At 47.4% G+C, this 21059-nt stretch overlaps 1 protein-coding gene across 1 annotated transcript in view; it reads left to right on the top strand.

Moving 5' to 3' along the window:
* The window catches only part of LOC136675139 (docking protein 3), a 21209-nt gene extending 10547 nt beyond the window's left edge, over positions 1-10662 (top strand). Inside the window, exons 4-5 of the mRNA XM_066651561.1 lie at positions 8523-8695; positions 9399-10662. Of these exons, the coding sequence (XP_066507658.1) occupies positions 8523-8695; positions 9399-10193 (968 nt within the window). The 3' untranslated portion in view covers positions 10194-10662. The remainder of the gene's footprint in view (positions 1-8522; positions 8696-9398) is intronic.
* Positions 10663-21059: the final 10397 nt, after the last annotated feature.

Here is a 21059-nt window from a genome sequence, read left to right as displayed (position 1 = left end):
ACACACTCTATCAGATTGACAATCAGCGCTCTGCAAGGTTTACACGCCACGGTTTAGTCCCTACTCGACTCGCTCTGAACCACGAAGAGAACAGCCACTAAACAAGAACCCGCTTCCAGAACCAGGACCTGATTCACCTGGTGGAGGAGGGGAACAGTAGAGTGGGGACCTTACAGTGGAAAACGACAGTATGTTGTATGTCGTTAAATGACAATAAAAGCATCTTATGTTTATGTTTATAGAGAGTAGACACTGTTACTGCAGCAAAAGAGGAACACAATCCTGATTACTGCAATTCAGTTCAGAAGAAGCGTGTGTGTGTGTGTGTGTGTGTGTGTGTATGATATAGCGTATCATATAGTGCCAGGAAGCACATAATCAGGTTCCAAAAGTAAAGAAGAAAACTTCAGACATCAAACACGTCTCGGCTGGTCGAATATATTTGGGTAAACGATGGAAATGAGATTTTTTTGGCCGAACTATCGCTTTAACTCAGCGGTCTAAGAGTTGAAAGTATTCCGCTGTGATTCTTTAAAGACCTGAGACAGGTACGTTTCTGTCACAAAGCTGTTTAAGGCTAAAACATGATCAGAAAAGCACACACACACACACACACACACAACACAGATCCCCACCCGCTAGCGGTGAGCCTGGCGGTTTCTGCGGCGGTAATTGATTGAAAGCACAGATTTGATTGACGCCGAGGCGTGTTGAGTCGGAAAGTTGCTGCTTGCTCTGACAGTTCAACATCAAAGAAACTGAGCTCAATCAGAGCCTGAAACACTTCAATACAGCAACACACACACACACACACACACAGTTTATACAGCGACTGTCCAATTCACTCTGTCTCTGACGCTGCAGCTGATACACACTCCAAACCCAGAGCAGTGTAGACACTGTTACCGTGAGAGAAAGCAGTCATTTACACACAGAGCTTATACCTTACTCTCATAGGAGCATCTGGTGACACGGGTCGCTCCAGAGATCCAGAAAAAGTAGAACCAATCAGATTCTCACTGTGATAGCTACAGTAAAGGTGTCCCCGGGGAGTGGAGGCTGTTACTGCAGTGAAGAGGAACACACTCCTGATTAACACGTGTCCACATACTTTTGGCCAACTTCAGCTCACAGAACTGCGCTGTACAGAGACGTGGGCTTTTCCACTGCAGGGTCTGCTCTACTTCCACTGTACTCTACTGTCCTCTCCTCCACCGGTGTGAAACCGGGTCCTGGTTCTGGAAGCGGGTTCTTGTTGACTCCTGTTCTCTCGTGATTCTGAGAGAGTGGAGTAGGACTAACCGCGGTGTGTTTGAGTGAACGTGATTGGTCTCGGGCTAAAGCAGGTGTCGGGTTTGGTCTGAGGTGAAACTCGCTCTGAATAAACACAGCTCTGAGGTCACAGCGTCTATTTTCAGCTTCTGATCTGAGCGCCACGGACCTGCAGAGGAAGGATGTGGTGCTGAGTTACTTTATTTTTGTAGAAAGATAAGAGAGAGAGGAAAAGTGAGGAGGGAAGTGTGTGTGTGTGTGTGTGAGAGAGTAAATGTAGTGAAGTGGTGTGAAGTAGAGTAAGAGAGAGAGAGAGAGATGTGTGTTGTGTGTGTGTGTGTGTGAGTGAGAGAGAGGGAAATGTGTGTGTGTGTGTGTGAGAGAGTGAGGAGAGGTAGAGAGAGAGAGAGAAGAGAGAGGGATGTGTGTGTGTTGTGTGTGTGTGTGGTGAGAGTGAGAGAGAGGAGAGATGAGTAGAGAGAGAGAGAGAGTGAGAGAGAGATAGAGAGAGAGTTGAGTGAAAGAGAGAGGGGAATGTGAGTGTTGTGTGTGTGTGTGTGAGAGAGAGAGAGGCAGAGAGGAGAGAGAGAGAGAGAAAGAGAGAGGGAAATGTGTGTGTTGTGTGTGTGAGAGAGAGAGAGGACATAGAGAGAGAGAGAGAGAGAGAGAGGAGAGAGAGAGTAGAGAAAGAGAGGAGGGAAATGGTGTGTGAGAGATGAGAGAGTGAGAGAGAGAGAGAGAGAGAGAAGAGATAGAGAGAGAGTCATTGTGAGTTGTGTGTGTGTTGTTGTGATTGTAGATGCAGAGAAGTGAGAGTACTAATTGTTAAGTGAGAGAGATGAGAGAGAGTTATGTGTTTGTTATTGGGTTTGTTTGGGTTTGGCAAGGTTTGTGACACCTGTTCAGCACTCTTCGAAATAAAGGGATTAATTAGAGCTGCAGTAGAACAGGGCAGGTCTTTACACTAAATGTGGACTTGGAATATTGCTGTGAGGATTTGATGGCGTTCAACCACATTTTTAGATTCCAGCTCAACCCAAATATATGTTTCAGCCCAGTCCTTTTTAGACGGTCCCTTATACCCCTCTCAACCACATTTAGCACTGGGCACGGTGACCTATGTGCAGCTGCTCCAGAGCGCCACATCCCATGTCATACTTTTTATACACAAAGGGCACAAATTTTTGTGTGTGTGTGTGTGTGTGTGTGTGTGTGTGTGTGTGTGTGTGTTCAGAATCAGTGAAACAGAGAGAAAACAACAATAATCTGCATCTGTGCTGTTTGTTAGATGCTAAAGCAGCTCGTTGTGTTAACGCTAACGAAACCCGTCCTTCACTGAAGCGCTGTGTGTGGACGTGCTCAACCTTTTTGAGAGCGTTGTGTAAGTTGTGTGTTATTGTGTCCTCAGTTAATTACTGAACTGATGATTTGAGGCCATTAAGAGGCTTTTTAATCAATGTCTTCACAATCAGCTCTGATTAAGACCCACCTCGGCTAATTAGAGTCGAGCGGAGCAGAGAGATCAGCTCCTAAACCCTCCTCCGGTCCTCAATTACATTTAACACGTGCAGTAAAATAACATCAGGATCTCAAATAAACAAACATCTCACCATCGAAAGCTTTATCAGTGTCACAGAGACAGGCTTTACTCACTGCTGCCCTCTACTGATGATACTGAAAGAGCAGATCTGCTGGGAATGCTTTTGGTGCTTTTCCACTATAACGCCCCCTCGTCTCTAACCCCGTCTCTAAGGGGAACAGTGGGCTTTGGAAACCACAACAACGGCGGCGGTAACGTTAAGCGGTGTTTACTCATGGTGTATCGGCGTGTTGTTGTTGTTTGGGACTGAACACAGCTCCGTCATCAGTTCAGACAGATCAGTAGAGTTTGTTCCTTCCTTGTTGCAGCGTCCAGCTCTCGCTGGATTCTTTCGTCGGCCACCGATCCGAGGAGCGTTTGAACCTCTTCAAAAGACCACGGCGTCATTTTACGAGCTGCCGTCGTGAGTGGGATAAAAACAAACGTGATCTCTGCTGCAGCTGGAGATTTTACAGATGGAGAGTTGGTGCTGGTCGTCTGCGTTGCGTGGCGTAGAGTGACGACTCTCTCTGGACGATCAGCGCTCTGCAAGGTTTACACGCCACGGTTTAGTCCCTACTCGACTCGCTCTGAACCACGAGAGAACAGCCACTAAACAAGAACCCGCTTCCAGAACCAGGACCTGATTCCCCTGGTGGAGGAGTGGAAACAGGGAGAGGATCAGCGAGGTGCTGGCGTTGGAGGTTTAGGGCCCGGTGTTATACCCCTCTAACTGACTGGACACGGTGACTTTAGGCTCATGTGCAGCTGCTCCAGAGCGTCAAGTTCCATTTAATATTTGACTTTTCCCTGTTTTCAGAGACACAGGTTATTTGCATTTCGGCGCCATAAGCACAGATGGGATCTCGCATAAACATGGTTACGGCGAAGGCACAATCTGGGAAGATTATAAGCTCCCTTGTCGATTTGCTGCGGGTTTTCAGGAACATGTGGGGCCATAATGAGAATAGAGATGAGGCGTGTGCTCGGCTGTGCGTCGCGCACGTGTTAAAGAAAAGCGTAAATCCGGGAAACCAGAACGAGGCGTTGAGAAAATGTCCTTGACAGCAGCTTTTTGCAGAAATCAAAGCCAACATCCAAGTGAAGCTGTCTTAAAATAGACAGACATTATCTGTAGGGTGCTGGGGGGAGGAGGGAGAGACAGAGAAATAAAAAAATAAAAAATAAAACATATCCTGTCGCTGAGCATCAGAGGATGAAATGAAAGAGCAGCGCAATTGTGCAAAATAAGAGAAAAACGCTTGCCATATTCTGCTCAAAGCGCGGACCACCTGATTGAAGTGCGGAGTAATCGAGTTCTCCCCCCTCCGCCAGCGCAAAGCCTTCTGGGTATTGGCTAGAGCCTGAAGTCTGAGGCGGTAGGAGCTCAGAGGGATGTCCAGGTTTTACTGACACGTGCAGAACCCGTGATTATCTCTTTAGCCGAGGCTTGGCACCCGTCAGGCCGCTATCTCTGGAGGGCAGCGCCGAAAAAGCGCCGAGCGGAAAAAGAAAAACAAATAAATCTGATGTTGCTCCAGACCCAGCTGGACCCGACCGCCCCCGTCTAGAAACGGACGGAGCAAGGGAACAGATCCTTCTGTGCTCCTCGCAGAACGACAGCTGTGAACGTTCACCAAAGGAACAAAGGCCAAGCTCTGGACCTCTTTTCTTCTCTCCTTTCCTTGCACTCATCCGTTCAGTTCCGGGTTACAGACTCACCCCCGGAGACGAGGACGAGCCTCAGACTCTTACAACAATCTGGGATGAGTCCAAAAACAGTAATGTCCAGAAGAGACAGACTCCGAGCGCTTCATCGTGTATTCACCCTTTCTTTCTGAACCTGATGACACCGCGGTTCAATTCACTTATCCACGCTCCGCCCACAGACGAGTCCGGAAGGGCTTTACAGATAAATCCCACTGTTATTCATTCCTTTGGGATGAGCTGGAGCGGTATTTGTGATCCCGAACTAATCATCCCACCTCTTTCTGATCTCGTGGCTGAATGCCATCAAACCCTCACGGTTCTAAATCTAGTTTAAAGCCTTGACAGAAGAGCAGAGCCATTTACTGCAGTGAAGAGAGAGGACCACAGTCCTCATTAACACCCTTCAGTTCTGAAGGAATCTTGGAGGAGCATCTGTCCATGACCTTGTGAACGTACGGTGTGTGAAGAGTTGATTGTAGGTTTTATACGCTCCGTCCTATTCAGCCCTGAATCACGTAACCAACCTCTATTGACTACTGCGTGTGTGTGTGTGTATCTGTCTGTGGTAGTGAATGAGCTCTGAAGTGCCTCAGAGGGTACGACTCAGACTTTTCTCTTTTACTTTTTTAAGAGCTGTGCTTCTTTCACTTTAATCATTTTTCTGACAGGTTTATCCAGGTGAAGTTGAAGTGGGCGGGGCTAAATGTGATTTGTGTGATGTCTTGTCTGCAACAGAACCCAACCAGAGCACTCTAATGGAACACTGTCCACGTGTCCTCAGGGATGGACCTGCTGCACCGCTGCAGGGGCGTCCAAACCCAAGCTAAACTCAGAGTTGTTTCACTGCGGTTCCTGATGCAACTGTCAATCATTCTGTGATTTGACTCACTGTCGCAGCTTTGGGCAGCATCATAGAGGAGCTAGTCATATCATATGTGGAGCTAGTAATACACGATGAGACTGTATTACTGTAGACATACACAGTATGTTGAATTTAACATGAGTAAAGGTGTATTCTGGGCGGCACGGTGGCGCAACAGTCACATAGCTCCAGGGTCCTGGAGGTTGTGGGTTTGATTCCCGCTCCGGGTGACTGTCTGTGAGGAGTGTGGTATGCTCTCCCTGTGTCTGCGTGGGTTTCCTCCGGGTGACTGTCTGTGAGGAGTGTGGTGTGTTCTCCCTGTGTCTGCGTGGGTTTCCTCCGGGTGACTGTCTGTGAGGAGTGTGGTGTGTTCTCTCTGTGTCTGCGTGGGTTTCCTCCGGGTGACTGTCTGTGAGGAGTGTGGTGTGTTCTCCCTGTGTCTGTGTGGGTTTCCTCCGGGTGACTGTCTGTGAGGAGTGTGGTGTGTTCTCCCTGTGTCTGCGTGGGTTTCCTCCAGGTGACTGTCTGTGAGGAGTGTGGTGTGTTCTCCCTGTGTCTGCGTGGGTTTCCTCCGGGTGACTGTCTGTGAGGAGTGTGGTGTGTTCTCCCTGTGTCTGCGTGGGTTTCCTCCGGGTGACTGTCTGTGAGGAGTGTGGTGTGTTCTCCCTGTGTCTGCGTGGGTTTCCTCCGGGTGACTGTCTGTGAGGAGTGTGGTGTGTTCTCCCTGTGTCTGCGTGGGTTTCCTCCGGGTGACTGTCTGTGAGGAGTGTGGTGTGTTCTCTCTGTGTCTGCGTGGGTTTCCTCCGGGTGACTGTCTGTGAGGAGTGTGGTGTGTTCTCCCTGTCTCTGCGTGGGTTTCCTCCGGGTGACTGTCTGTGAGGAGTGTGGTGTGTTCTCCCTGTGTCTGTGTGGGTTTCCTCCCATAGTCCAAAAACACACGTTGGTAGGTGGATTGTCGACTCAAAAGTGTCCGTAGGTGTGAGTGTGAGTGAATGTGTGTGTGTCTGTGTTGCCCTGTGAAGGAGTGGCGCCCCCTCCAGGGTGTATTCCCACCTTGTGCCCAATAATTCCGGGTAGGCTCTGGACCCACTGCAACCCTGAATTGGATAAGCGGTATCAGACAATGAATGAATGAATGAAACATGTATTCTGTGGTCTGTCTTTAAAAATAACATACAACTTTACATTTAAATGTTTTACGCTAAAATGACTGCGAATGTTGCCCGCTGCATTGACAGAACTCCTAGTCGTGCTGTGTTTCTTCGCAGTGTGTGAGATTATTATATTTTTCACCATCACTGTGTCCGATTCTGAATTACACAGTTATCTCCGGGGAGGAGGACGCCCTTCAGCGTGTTTTCAGCAAAAAACCATCCTGTAAAAATAGAGAGGACGAAAGAGAAAGAACAGAGGACAATTGACATTGAGCTCGTCTCCTACACATTTACCCTCCAGGGTTTAATGGAGGTCCAGATGTCATTAATTCATAATAAGACGGCACTCTGTGCTTAATTGGCTGTGTTTTTTTTAATTGGACATCCTTTTTCCCATAATCCAGTGCGTAATATCAAGCACATCAAAAGACCACCCTTGCTGGGATACTTCTTCAGTAGTTTCTTATTTACACTGGAATGAATGTCCGTGTTGTTAGCAAAGCTGCTTTAAAGTAGTGTTGCTACTGGAAACATCCGGTAATTGGAAAGTAAAAGACATGTTGCGTAGTGAACTGATACGGGACGCGGCGCTGTTCTGTGTCTCTGAGAGTCAGTTCAGTGCAGATCGAAGTATGAGAATAAGTGCCGCTCCGCTCCCTCAGCCTCTCTGCTGTGCTGCGTTCTTCTACAAAGAGAGAAGGAGTTTCTCTGGCTCTGAGTCACGGAACACAGACGAAGAAGATTTAAGAGTTACACACTTATTCCTACTGCTCAGAAATACACATCTTACTGTATGTAGGTCTTAATGCAGGAGTGGATAGGGTTAAACCCAGTAGAACAACATACAAGTTGCAAATATTTCTAATTTATTATTTAAATTAAATTAATTATTACTTTAACTTGGGCATCACTGTGGAGCAGATGGTAGTGTCTCTGTCACAGCTCCAGGGTCCTGGAGGTTGTGGGTTCGAGTCCCGCTCCGGGTGACTGTCTGTGAGGAGTGTGGTGTGTTCTCTCTGTGTCTGCGTGGGTTTCCTCCGGGTGACTGTCTGTGAGGAGTGTGGTGTGTTCTCTCTGTGTCTGCGTGGGTTTCCTCCGGGTGACTGTCTGTGAGGAGTGTGGTGTGTTCTCTCTGTGTCTGCGTGGGTTTCCTCCGGGTGACTGTCTGTGAGGAGTGTGGTGTGTTCTCTCTGTGTCTGCGTGGGTTTCCTCCGGGTGACTGTCTGTGAGGAGTGTGGTGTGTTCTCTCTGTGTCTGCGTGGGTTTCCTCCGGGTGACTGTCTGTGAGGAGTGTGGTGTGTTCTCCCTGTGTCTGCGTGGGTTTCCTCCGGGTGACTGTCTGTGAGGAATGTGGTGTGTTCTCTCTGTGTCTGTGTGGGTCTCCTCCGGGTGACTGTCTGTGAGGAGTGTGGTGTGTTCTCCCTGTGTCTGCGTGGGTTTCCTCCGGGTGACTGTCTGTGAGGAGTGTGGTGTGTTCTCCCTGTGTCTGCGTGGGTTTCCTCCGGGTGACTGTCTGTGAGGAGTGTGGTGTGTTCTCCCTGTGTCTGCGTGGGTTTCCTCCGGGTGCTCCGGTTTCCTCCCACGCTCCAAAAAACACACGTTGGTAGGTGGATAGGAGACTCAAAGTGTGCGTAGGTGTGTGTGAGTGAGTGTGTGAGTGTGTGTCGCCCTGTGAAGGACTGGCGCCCCCTCCAGGGTGTGTTCCTGCCCTGCGCCCAGTGATTCCGGGTAGGGATATTACCTGGGATATTAACATAAATATTTTAACAGAAATATTATCCCCACAGTCTCAAAAAGGACAAATTGAAAGGGAAAAAATGATGATGATGAAAATAGGTGTTTATAAAGACGACGACGATGATGATCATGAAGATATGGTGATAATGATGATGATATTGATATGGATTATAATGATGATGGTGTTGTATTTGTCTCTCTGTGGCAGTGAGGGATTTCCTGGTGATTGCGATGGGAACCGAAGCAGCGCAGAGGTGTAATCTTTACGGAGATTATATTCTGACCCCACTGGACGACAGAATACTGCTGAAGGACCACAAAACCCGACGGGTCGTCCTCTCCTGGCCGTACTGCTTCATCCGCAAGTTTGGACAGGACAGGGTGAGCTGGAGGAAACTTTATATAAAGCCAAAAGCTTTTTGAAACTTGATCATCCTCTACATTTTACCTATAGACCATTTCTGTGAGGATTTGATGGCGTTCAGCCACGTGAACATTAATAAAGCCAGCTGATGATGCAGGGCATTTTGTTCTGGGTCCTGAGTCAAACCAAAAGCCAAGAACAGAGCTCCATCGCTCCAGAGAACTCAGTTCCACTGCTCCACAGCCCAGTGTCGGGGGCTTTATACCCCTCCAGCCCACACATGGCATTGAGCGTCAGGACGTAATGCTCAGGGGTGTTGGGGAAGGCTTCTCTTTGGAGAGTGTGAATGTTCTGAATGGCTTTGTATATTCAGATTAGTGAAGTGTGCACTCTTAATAAAGTGTTTTAAAGAGTGTAAATTGTAAAGAGAAATTGTTTAAAATGTAAAACAAGGCCAGTGCATGTATTCAGCTGCTTGCAGTGACATCTGTTTGAGTGTAAAATGTCCAAATACAGTCAGCAGTCGTGTCTGAGTTGTGATGGTAATAATAAACGTGTGTGTTTTTCTTCTAAAGCTCTCATTTGAATTCTTGTCCTCTTTTCTCCGGAGGGAGATGAACAGCCTACGTTTAGAATCACTCTAGTGTTGAAAACAGACACAGGCTGAAGTTTCGGTTCCTGCTGCCTTCTGATTTGTTTATGTGTTTCTTTTCCTCCCAGCTGTCGTTCTCCTTCGAGGCCGGCCGCAGGTGTGAGACCGGAGAGGGAAGCTTTGAGTTCACCACCACCAATGGAGAGAGGATCTTCAAGATCGTTAGCGACGCCATTGAGAACCTGCCACTGTCCGAGAGAGCAGGGAGTAAAACCAGAACCGAAGAAAAAGTGAAGCTCTTTCCTCCTGACGAAGAGGACACAGGTGTTTACAGCACCATCAGCCCCCTGCCATGTGATGGCACCAGTCAGGAAAGCCTCCCTCCTTCACTTCCAAAGCAGCAGCCTTCAAAGAAACTGACTACAACCTTCAGGAGTCTGTCGCTGAACTCTATCGAGCCTCCGAGCAAAGGTCAGGTGAGGAACATCAACAGCTGCCCTTCCACCACCTCCTCCACTGCCCCCGCGCCCGAGGAATCTCTTTACGCCAGCGTCAGCAAACCTCGCGTTAACGGGATGAAAAATAATCCCAAAAACCACTGGCAGGCCGTTAAAGACAATTTACAGCTGCTGGGTCCTCTTCCTGACCCTTTGGAAAACTTACCCCTCCCTGAAATCGAGGAACCCAGAGAAACATCGCAGAACGACGACTTGAGTCCACCTCCAGACGACTACATCGCCGAGGCCATTTACGCAGAACCAGCAGAGCTGCAGGCTACAGCCTTTTGGGAAGTAGCTGGAGGGGGTCACACCCAGGACACAGGGGGCGATAAAGAGGCAAAGAACGGTGGAGAAGATGAAGAGCCTCAGCCTGAGGGATTCTCCACCTACGATAACCTGATGACTGCAGGAAAGAGGCTGTGATTTCTAAATTCTACACATCTTTATCCAGGTGTTTTTACTGTACGTCCACAAGCGTCCCTCGAGTACATCTCTGAAGCCTTTTACACAAAACCAGAAGAGTACCCAGTTAGAGCCATTTGAGATGTCACCGAAGATTATCACCACCAGGAGACAGGGGGCGATAAAGAGCTGGAGGGCAGTGGAGAAGATGAAGACTCTCATTTGGAGGCTTTCTCCATCCTTAACCCTTTCCTGCGTGAGGACACCACATGGCAATGAGCACCTTCTCTTTGCTGCTAGCTGAAGCTAATGTGTTTATTATTCTGTGAACAGCAACATCGCCCCCTAGCTCATCGCTACCCTACCACAGGTAGAACTTAAAAAGTGAATAACTCTCTGAAGGTGGAGGGGGCGTGGCGAGGGCCTCTGTAGATGGGGGGCATGTTGCTGGTGGGGGCAGGTTGGACACAGTGAGGAATGTGGGCACTGTGCAGAGCAAGAAGGGCATCATCAGAGGGTGGGGACAGGGGGCTGTTTCCTTAGTCTCTGCCCTTAGAAGACTGTGTTTAGACGTTGAGACATGCTTCAAAGGCAGTAACACAAAAAATACGTAAGGGCAAAGGTCTGTTCTCTGAAGGAAGTGGCTGAGATTTGCAGCAATTTGTTTGATAATAATAATAATAATAATAATAATAATAATAATAATAATAATAATAATTTATTTTGAGAATATGTTTAAAAATATAGGATTATTATAATTTTTAATTGTAATTTAATTCGTAACTCTAATTTAATTCTTATGTTCCAAGGTAAATTTAAGTACATAGACTTTTTGAATAAGAAACATCACAAAAACTATTTTTTTCATATTTATTTAATAATTCCAGAAGCAAAAGTTTAACAAAATATCTGTAAAAATAAGGATTAATATTTTGCTGTTTTCTTTTCTTTTTTTTCTTTTTTTTAAACAAAATTCCTTTTTACGGAGCCCCTGAAGGGACATGGTGGGAATTTCTTTTTAGGGAAAAATCTTGTGAGCACCACTTAGTAAGTCGTGAGCACCACTTAGTATGTCGTGAGCACCACTTAGTATGTCGTGAGCACCACTTAGTATGTCGTGAGCATCACTTAGTAAGTCGTGAGCACCACTTAGTATGTCGTGAGCACCACTTAGTATGTCGTGAGCACCACTTATTATGTCGTGAGCACCACTTAGTATGTCGTGAGCACCACTTAGTATGTCATGAGCACCACTTAGTAAGTTGTGAGCACCACTTAGTAAGTCGTGAGCACCACTTAGTAAGTCATGAGCACCACTTAGTATGTCATGAGCACCACTTAGTAAGTCGTGAGCACCACTTAGTATGTCGTGAGCACCACTTAGCTTAGTAAATCGTGAGCACCACTTAGTAAGTCATGAGCACCACTTAGTATGTCGTGAGCACCACTTAGTATGTTTTTCTGTTTCTTGAATGCCTGCTTTTTCTGTGGTGCAGGTATGCTGTAGCCATATGGATATTGGTGAGTTTGTAGAGGTAAATTTTCAGCTAGGTCTTGAATATAGAGACATAAAGGTTATTCCATGTTAGAAAATAAAGCTGTGGCATTCGGATGACACAAGCCACTAAATATTTAGCTTGATGATCTGTACTCTCCCAATAGAACTCACACACAACTTGTCATCTTTAAGTCGTTGAAAATACGTTTCTCCAATGTGACGTGACTTCAAACAGTTAAATAAGTCTTTGTCCATGATGGAGGAGTTAAAGCACATCCTCTCCTCCCCTGCCATGTTGACAGACAGAGAAGCAAAGTGGTGCTCATGACTTACTAAGTGGTGCTCACAAGATTTTTCCCTAAAAAGAAATTCTCACCATGTCCCTTCAGGGGCTCCATACCTTTTTGACTCATACCACTGTATAAAAGCTATATATAAATAGCTCACAAAAAGTGTGGCCTATAGGAGGTCTACTCAAAGCAGTAAATGTGCTGCTGTAATGTAATGGTCACAGAGGGCCACTCGTCTGCTTGCGCTGCCATAGACAGGTCCCCACGCCCCACGCCCGGACCTCCACCAACAGTAACAGTAACCTGATGGGGTCCCACCTCTAGTGAGTTGATGGTAGGCTTTTGTTTGCTCATCTGGGACCACAGGGTGCGAGGCTGCCCCGCGTTTAATGGCAAGGCCCCCCTGCTCCTTCTGGTGGACTTTCCTCTCACCGGAGCAGTCTGCTGCGTCTGTGACAGTGGAAGTGGACCGCTGACCCCCACGTGATGAAATAGTTCACGGTTGTGGAGGGGAATTAAATGCAGTGCTTTAGTATGAAGTGTTGTGGGTTTAAATGTAATCTGAGAAACTGAAGATGGGATTAAACGCAGTCACCCACACGGCGAAGGGGCTGCTGCTGTTGGAGATGCAGTTTTATTGTAGTGATGTGTACAGTGAAGTCCCCATGTGTCCTTCCAAAGAGTCCCCTCTCCTGGGTTTTGTGTGTGTGTGTGTGTGTGTGTGTGTGTATGTGTGTGTGTGTGTGTGTGTGCCCAACTGAAGGCAGTGTTTACCGGTTTAATAAAGAGCATTAACCCTTTCCCTTCGGCAGCAGGGGTGTGTAGTGTGAGGGGGTGCTGTAGCAGAGACACGGGTCACGGACACTCTTCTTCACGTTTGTGTTTAATTTAAATATGAATTCTTATTCAAACTGAATGTAGACTGTGGTCACAGATGCTTTTTTGTTTGTGGTTTGTTTGTATATTTTTCTTGTCACAGATGAGATTATATTTTGATATTTTATGATGTTTTAGAATGTTCATAATGACGTTAATAATGACTGTTTAACTCTTTAAAGGCGTCTTTATTCTGTCCGTCGTCTTCGTAGTTAAATCCTCTGATAATAATTAATGGTTTATGGATTAAAATGAATGTATTGTTAAAGGGAATAAAAGTGTTGTTTAATAAACCATGGTTAAGGTGAAATTGTGTGTGTGTGTGTGTGTAATTAGTGTCGTGTATGACTGTTTCTCTGCTGAAATAATTGAGCTGTCTCTCTCTAAACCGTCAAAAACACAGATGTTATCTCTGTGATGTGTGTTTATATATAACACTGTGACTTTAATGGTGTTGGACAAAACTCATTCATTCATTAATTCAGGCATCTATTATGGCCTCAGTGTTTCTTACAGTGGACAGTTTCAAACAATCACCCAGTCACTCACTCACTCACCCAGTCACTCACTCACTCACCCAGTCACTCACACACTCACCCAGTCACTCACTCACTCACCCAGTCACTCACTCACTCACCCGGTCGTTCACACACTCACCCAGTCACTCACTCACTCACTCACTCACCCGGTCGTTCACTCACTCACCCGGTCGTTCACACACTCACCCGGTCGTTCACACACTCACCCGGTCGTTCACACACTCTCCCGGTCGTTCACACACTCTCCCAGTCACTCACACACTCTCCCAGTCACTCACACACTCTCCCAGTCACTCACTCACACACTCACCCAGTCACTCACTCACACACTCACCCAGTCACTCACTCACACACTCACCCAGTCACTCACACACTCTCCCAGTCACTCACACACTCTCCCAGTCACTCACTCACTCACCCAGTCACTCACACACTCTCCCAGTCACTCACACGCTCTCCCAGTCACTCACACACTCACCCAGTCACTCACTCACTTACCAAAGCACTCTCCCACTCACTCACTCACACACTCACCCAGTCACTCACTCACTCACCCGGTCGTTCACTCACTCACCCGGTCGTTCACACACTCACCCGGTCGTTCACACACTCACCCGGTCGTTCACACACTCTCCCGGTCGTTCACACACTCTCCCAGTCACTCACACACTCTCCCAGTCACTCACACACTCTCCCAGTCACTCACTCACACACTCACCCAGTCACTCACTCACACACTCACCCAGTCACTCACTCACACACTCACCCAGTCACTCACACACTCTCCCAGTCACTCACACACTCTCCCAGTCACTCACTCACTCACTCACCCAGTCACTCACACACTCTCCCAGTCACTCACACGCTCTCCCAGTCACTCACACACTCACCCAGTCACTCACTCACTTACCAAAGCACTCTCCCACTCACTCACTCACACACTCACTCAGTCACTCACACACTCACTCACACAGTCACTCACACACTCACCCAGTCACTCACACACTCACCCAGTCACTCACTCACACACTCACCCAGTCACTCACTCACTCACACACTCTCCCAGTCACTCACACACTCTCCCAGTCACTCACACACTCTCCCAGTCACTCACTCACTCACCCAGTCACTCACACACTCACCCAGTCACTCACACACTCTCCCAGTCACTCACACGCTCTCCCAGTCACTCACACACTCACCCAGTCACTCACTCACTTACCAAAGCACTCTCCCACTCACTCACTCACACACTCACTCAGTCACTCACACACTCACTCACACAGTCACTCACACACTCACCCAGTCACTCACACACTCACCCAGTTTGCTGTAAATAATGCAATAATAATAATACAATATTTTTTTCTATATTTTGTTTAGAGTTGCCCTTGTGTAAAATACACCACACTCACACCTGGGTCCCGTCTCCTGTCTCACCCCTTCACAGACCAGACGTGACTGATGTTGCCCTTTTGTCCAGATGCAGTCTCTCAGCCGAGACAGGAGCACTGAAGAGGACTGTGTTAATTTATGTGCTCTCTGAAGAGATGGGCTTTCAGTGTGTAGTAGATTATTATTATTATTATTATTATTATTATATATGACATCTACATGTTCTGACTGACTCCCAGCTGTTGACCTGCAGTTCCACCCTCAAGCTCCAGGGGGCAGTATGTCTCTCCTGATGAATAATAAATGTGATGAGTTGTGGAGTGATTGAAAGACCTAGCGCTGCATTTAGAGCCAGAAACAGCACAGAGCGATCCGTCAGACACAATTCACCACAGGCTCAGTCCTTTTACTGCTTCACCACCACCCTCACTGCAGGATAAACAGGGGCTGGGGGCTTTACCCCTCTGGGTCTGAGAGCTTTACCCCTCTGGGTCTGAGTGCTTTACCCCTCTGGGTCTGAGGGCTTTACCCCTCTGGGTCTGAGGGCTTTACCCCTCTGGGTCTGAGGAGTTTACCCCTCTGGGTCTGAGGAGTTTACCCCTCTGGGTCTGAGGAGTTTATCCCTCTGGGTCTGAGGAGTTTACCCCTCTGGGTCTGGGGGCTTTACCCCTCTGGGTCTGAGGGCTTTACCCCTCTGGGGTCTGAGGGCTTTACCCCTCTGGGGTCTGAGGAGTTTACCCCTCTGGGTCTGATGGCTTTACCCCTCTGGGTCTGAGGAGTTTACCCCTCTGGGTCTGGGGGCTTTACCCCTCTGGGTCTGAGGGCTTTACCCCTCTGGGGTCTGAGGAGGGGCTTTACCCCTCTGGGGTCTGAGGAGGGGCTTTACCCCTCTGGGGTCTGAGGAGTTTACCCCTCTGGGTCTGGGGGCTTTACCCCTCTGGGTCTGGGGGCTTTACCCCTCTGGGTCTGGGGGTGTTCTAGTTGATGCAGATCTTCTTAGACTCTCTTGTAATGGCCCCTGATCTCCCTCCGTTTCATATTTCACGGTTCAGACCTGTCTCTGCTAAAGTTTATGAAAAGTGAGTGGACACAGGGTTTAAAAACTCCAGCAGCACTGCTGTGTCTGATCCACTCTACACCAGCACAACACACACTAACACACCACCACCACGTCAGTGTCACTGCAGCGCTGAGAATGATCCACCACCACATCACACCTGCTCTGTGGGGGTCCTGAGCGCTGAGGAACAGGGGGCGCTGAAGATCCACAGCGTGACCGTTATGGACATTGAAAGTAGAAACATGGAGGTGGCTTTAATGTTATGGCTGATGGGTAAATAACACACATATTATCAGATACAGTTACAAATAAAAGCCTAGAGGACATGTGTATGACCTGTGAGTGTGTGTAAACAGACTGTGTGACTGTAAACAGAGTCAGAGCAGTGTCCTACACCCTGAAGGACAGCAGTCTGCTGGAGTTTAGGCTGTTAGCATTAGCTTTGAGGATTAGCGCTGCTTGGTGACCTCGGGTCCAGCGGCTCAGAGAGCGGAGAACAGTGCAGCTTTTCCTGATAGAGCTGTGAAGGATGTTGGGGACGTAATTTGCTGTGTATTACATGCTGCCGGGGACGGAGGGTGAGGAGGAAAAGAGCGGCACATTGTCCATTAAAGAGACTATATGCTTCTACTCTGAATTACATTTCCTGATTTTGTGTGATTCTGTGAAGCAAACATTAATGATGGGGCTTTACTGAACCAGGTATTTGAGGTTGTACAGATGTTTCCAACAGCCACAAACCGCACAAGTTTAATCCTTGAACAATCCTTTCCACTGCAGTAAATGACAGATCATCAGCAGGATTCACACGGTATTTCCATTGAACAGGTGTGGGCGGAGCTAACCTGTTATAGGCTGAATGGGAGGTAACTAAAATTCATGTTAATGAATGTAACATCACAACCACGGTGGATTGTGGGTTGTGTGAGCAGTGTTCTCCCCCTGTGTAAACAGCCTTGCTTTCAGCACCTGTTCCTTTAAATGATAATGAGCCGCTCGCTGTTCACCCCGACCCCGAGCGCACAGCAGTGAGGAGCGAGGAGCAGAAGCTCTGGTTTTTAGCCGTTTTCACTCTGTTCTCTTTCTTCTTCGTTTTTACTCAGTGCTCTTATTTCTCCGCGCTCGTTGTGTCTGTTTTAACCTCGTCTTTGTGCTCTCACATAAACACGGGTCCTGTGCTGTGAGTGGACAGACTCAGACGAGGGGGCGGGGCCATTTTAACGTCTCTGCACTTGACGTCAGAAGCGGAGCAGTATCAGAGCGCCTCGTTTTATCCTGTGTTTTCTGACTTAAGCAGCACTCAGAAACCTGACTGGGGTCTTGTTTCACAGTGTGTGGGTTGGTGGCCTGCAGATGAACACATGAATGTGAACATGCATCGTCGAGGGAGTTTATGTTAAAGAAGCGTATTCCTTCTTTAAGCTTTTAATGTTAAGTGAGTGAATCTGGATCCTGACATTTGGATCGCAGAAATTTTGACTGATTCCATCAACAACTGGGATGTTTATCAGCCCGGTTCTCCCCCGACGCTGGAGCAGGCCCAGGGTTCTTTACCCGCGTGATGTGCTCAGCTGATGAGATTTTGATGGCTGGAGCTTTCACTGGATATTGAACTTCTCATGGAAAATTAATTAATAATCAGTGGCAGATAAAAAGCTGTGAAGGCTGCAGCGTTCGGCGCCGGCAGCATCAATAATTCAAAGTCTGAGAAATCGATGGCAGCTGATTTCAGATGAACATCATTACTTCCTTAACCAGCGGGAATACAGCGGACCCAGACGATACGCCACATCACACACCGAACGTTTGCCATAAACCAGTCTCACAAATGAACACATCACACAGAGTGTGGACACACTCGTGCATTCAGAGGGACACTCCATACACTGCACTGGCTAAATGTAGACAACTGCTTCTCCTGCGTTTTCTCAGAAATGAAGGGGTTAATCAGGATTGTGTTTCTATTTTATAGCAGTAACTGCTTGTACTCTTGTAGGATGGCTTTACCCTACAAGCTAGAACATTGCTGTGAGGATCTGATGGCAGCCGTTAGAGCATATATCTGAGGTCAGATGCTGATGCTGGATGATTAGCTTTGGATCCCATCTCATCCCAAACGTACTGCATTGAGCTCCATCACTTCAGACGCCACAGTTGCTCTGCTCCAGGTTGGGGCTCTTTATACACCCTCTAATCCACCCTTGGCATTGAGCATAATGACCTTTGGCTCATGTGTAGCTGCTCCAGTGTCGTTCTTTTTGCATGAAGCAAATGCATGAAGTTTGGAATATTGCATTTTGAACATATTCACTTTCCGTTTAAAATCTCCAGCTTATATCCAGCTTGGATCAGACACAGCAGTGCCGCTGGAGTTTTTAAACCCTGTGTCCACTCTCTGTCCACTCTGTGAGACACTCCTCCCTCGTTGGTCCACCTTGTAGATGTAGAGTCAGAGACAGTAGCTCATCTGTCGCTGCACAGTGTGTGTCGCTCGTCCTCTAGTCCTTCATCAGTGACACAGGACGCTGTCGGCTGGATGTTTTGGTTCTTGGTGCAGCAGTGACTCTGAGAGGGTTAAACTCCAGCAGCACTGCTGTGTCTGATCCACTCTACACCACCACCACGTCAGTGTCACTGCAGCGCTGAGAATGATCCACCACCACATCACACCTGCTCTTTGGGGGTCCTGAGCGCTGAAGAACAGGGGGGAGGGGGTGGAGTAACAAAGTATGCAGAGCGACTATAGTACAGTGTGTAACTGTAGAACTACAGAGTGACTGGTCAGTGGAGCTTAGAGGATGGTCAGTGAGTGTAGAAACAAGTAGGTGGGTTTAATGTTTTGTCTGATTGAAAAAGGGAACACTACAGTTCATAACCTCTAATACCACTATTGAGTAAGAGTGGGCGGAGCTGAGTGATGACCTGAGCAGAATGTGGTCGTTTTTCTGTATCATAGGCTGATGGTCAGAAAATCTTTGCCATGGAAAGGGGCTACAGCACAACCTCTGACTTCATTCACAAAACACACAGCAGTGTTCTGCCCCTGTTCAGAACGCCCGCTTTCAGCACCTGTTCCTTTAAATGATAATGAGCCGCTCGCTGTTCACCCCGACCCCGAGCGCACAGCAGTGAGGAGCGAGGAGCAGAAGCTCTGGTTTTTAGCCGTTTTCACTCTGTTCTCTTTCTTCTCCGTTTTTACTCAGTGCTCTTATTTCTCCGCGCTCGTTGTGTCTGTTTCGCTGAGTTTAACCTCGTCTTTGTGCTCTCACATAAACACGGGTCCTGTGCTGTGATTGGACAGACTCAGACGAGGGGGCGGGGCCATTCTAAAGTCTCTGCACTTGACGTCAGAAGCGGAGCAGAATCAGAACGACTCGTTTTATCCCGTGTTTCTGACTCAGGCAGCGCACAGTAAACTGACTGGGGGCTTGTTTCACAGTGTGAGGGTTGGTGGGCTCCTGATGAACATGTTAATGTGAAAAATTAGTTCATCATAATATGTCTCTAGTAAACATATGTATAGTTCAAGATGAAGTCTTGGTGCCGACAGATGGCTTGCCTTTAGTATTTATCTAAATTTAGACAGTGGTGATATGTTTAAAAGTAATAGTTGCACAAATGTACATTTCTATCAAAGCTTTTTACTCGAGCTGTTTGAGCAGAAATGAATGTATTCTGTACAGTCTTGTACATACACAGCATAGAGAGCATACCTTTTGTGTTTTACGTGTGTGTGTGTGTGTGTGTGTGCTGTTGACTGTTTGTTTTAAAATTCAGATGGATGTTTATTAGAGCCTCGTCTTTTTTTTCCTCGTGGGTTTTTACTGTGGTTTTGTAATTCTGAAATGTTCCAGAAATGATTGTAGCTTTAACCTTGCTGCAATGCTCCCACAACTCTCTCTCTCTCTCTCTCTGCTCATGCCAACCAATCATACGTGTGTGAGAGGGAGTGTTAGACTCTGGTGCGGTGCCAGTAAAGCAGATGAAAATGATCCATCATATCCTCAGCGCTGTACGGCCGTAGGAGTGTACGCTAGCAGGCTAATCAGATTAGCTCTCGCCCACGGACCGAGCGAAGCAGAGCAAGTGCATGCCCTAAACTCCTCAGTGGCTTTTAAAGCAGGCTGGAGGGAAGGGGGAGCGCTTGGCTAATGCAATGCTAACGCGTGTAAAGCGCCAGTGTACAATCTCCAGTGCTCTGAAAAAGTCACAGAATCGACTTTATTTATGCATTTCCAGCCAAATCAGCCCTTAAATACGAGTTACTCTCTTTCAGGAGATATTTCTGAAGAGATTAGATGTAAGATAATCCACTTACATAAGAAAGTTTCCCGAACTTGAGTTGAAAAGACGATTAAAAGCTACAGGGAAAGTGGGACCCATAAGAAGCACCTGGTGTCCTGCCAAAGCTCCCCCAGCACTTAAAGGAGACACATGATGACAAAATCACTTGTTCGGTGCATGTGCACATTAAACTGGAAATCTGGAGCCCACCAACCCACACACTGTGAAACAAGACCCCCCACAGTCAGTTTACTGTGCGCTGCCTGAGTCTGAAAACACGGGATGAAACGAGTCGTTCTGATCCTGCTCCGCTTCTGACGTCAAGGGCAGAGACTTTAGAACGGCCCCGCCCCCTCGTCTGAGTCTGTCCAATCACAGCGCTGTGATGTGAGAATGGAGAAGATCTGTTTGGCCACGTCTGTTCCCTGCTGAAGTTATGGGGAGTGCTGTTCTTTCAGAGCCACTGTGCAGAGTTATTTAAGATAAAAGTGTGGGAAAAATCCAAACAAAGATGTTTTACCTTTAGAAATTTCACTGAAAGCCACAGTAAAAACTAAAAATATCGGATCAGAAAAGGATGGAACATAATAAAGAGAATTCTGAGGGAAAGACCACACATTGTAAGTGGACTATGAGGAACGGTAGAGTATTGGCTCTTTAATGTTATATAAAGCCGGCAGTGATTAATTGGTTAAGGTTTCTATGCAAATATTCTGCAGCAGGTTCTGCTCTGTTGTCGGCCTGAAGTTGACTCCAATTTTCTCAGAGCCAGTTTACAAATTGAGGTGTGAAATGTATTCAGAGGTGTGGAAATGAAAGATAAACGGAGGAACATATTCTGCTCTAAAGCACTGATTTCAGGAGCTGGAGAAAAGCAGGGAAAACAGACGAGACGGGAGCGAGACAGGTGTCCATTTACTGTGAGATGGATACATCTTTCTCCAT

The sequence above is a fragment of the Hoplias malabaricus genome, chromosome 18, assembly GCF_029633855.1.
Source record: "Hoplias malabaricus isolate fHopMal1 chromosome 18, fHopMal1.hap1, whole genome shotgun sequence".
Taxonomy (NCBI): Eukaryota; Metazoa; Chordata; class Actinopteri; order Characiformes; family Erythrinidae; genus Hoplias; species Hoplias malabaricus.
This window is presented reverse-complemented; position numbering and strand designations above follow the sequence as displayed.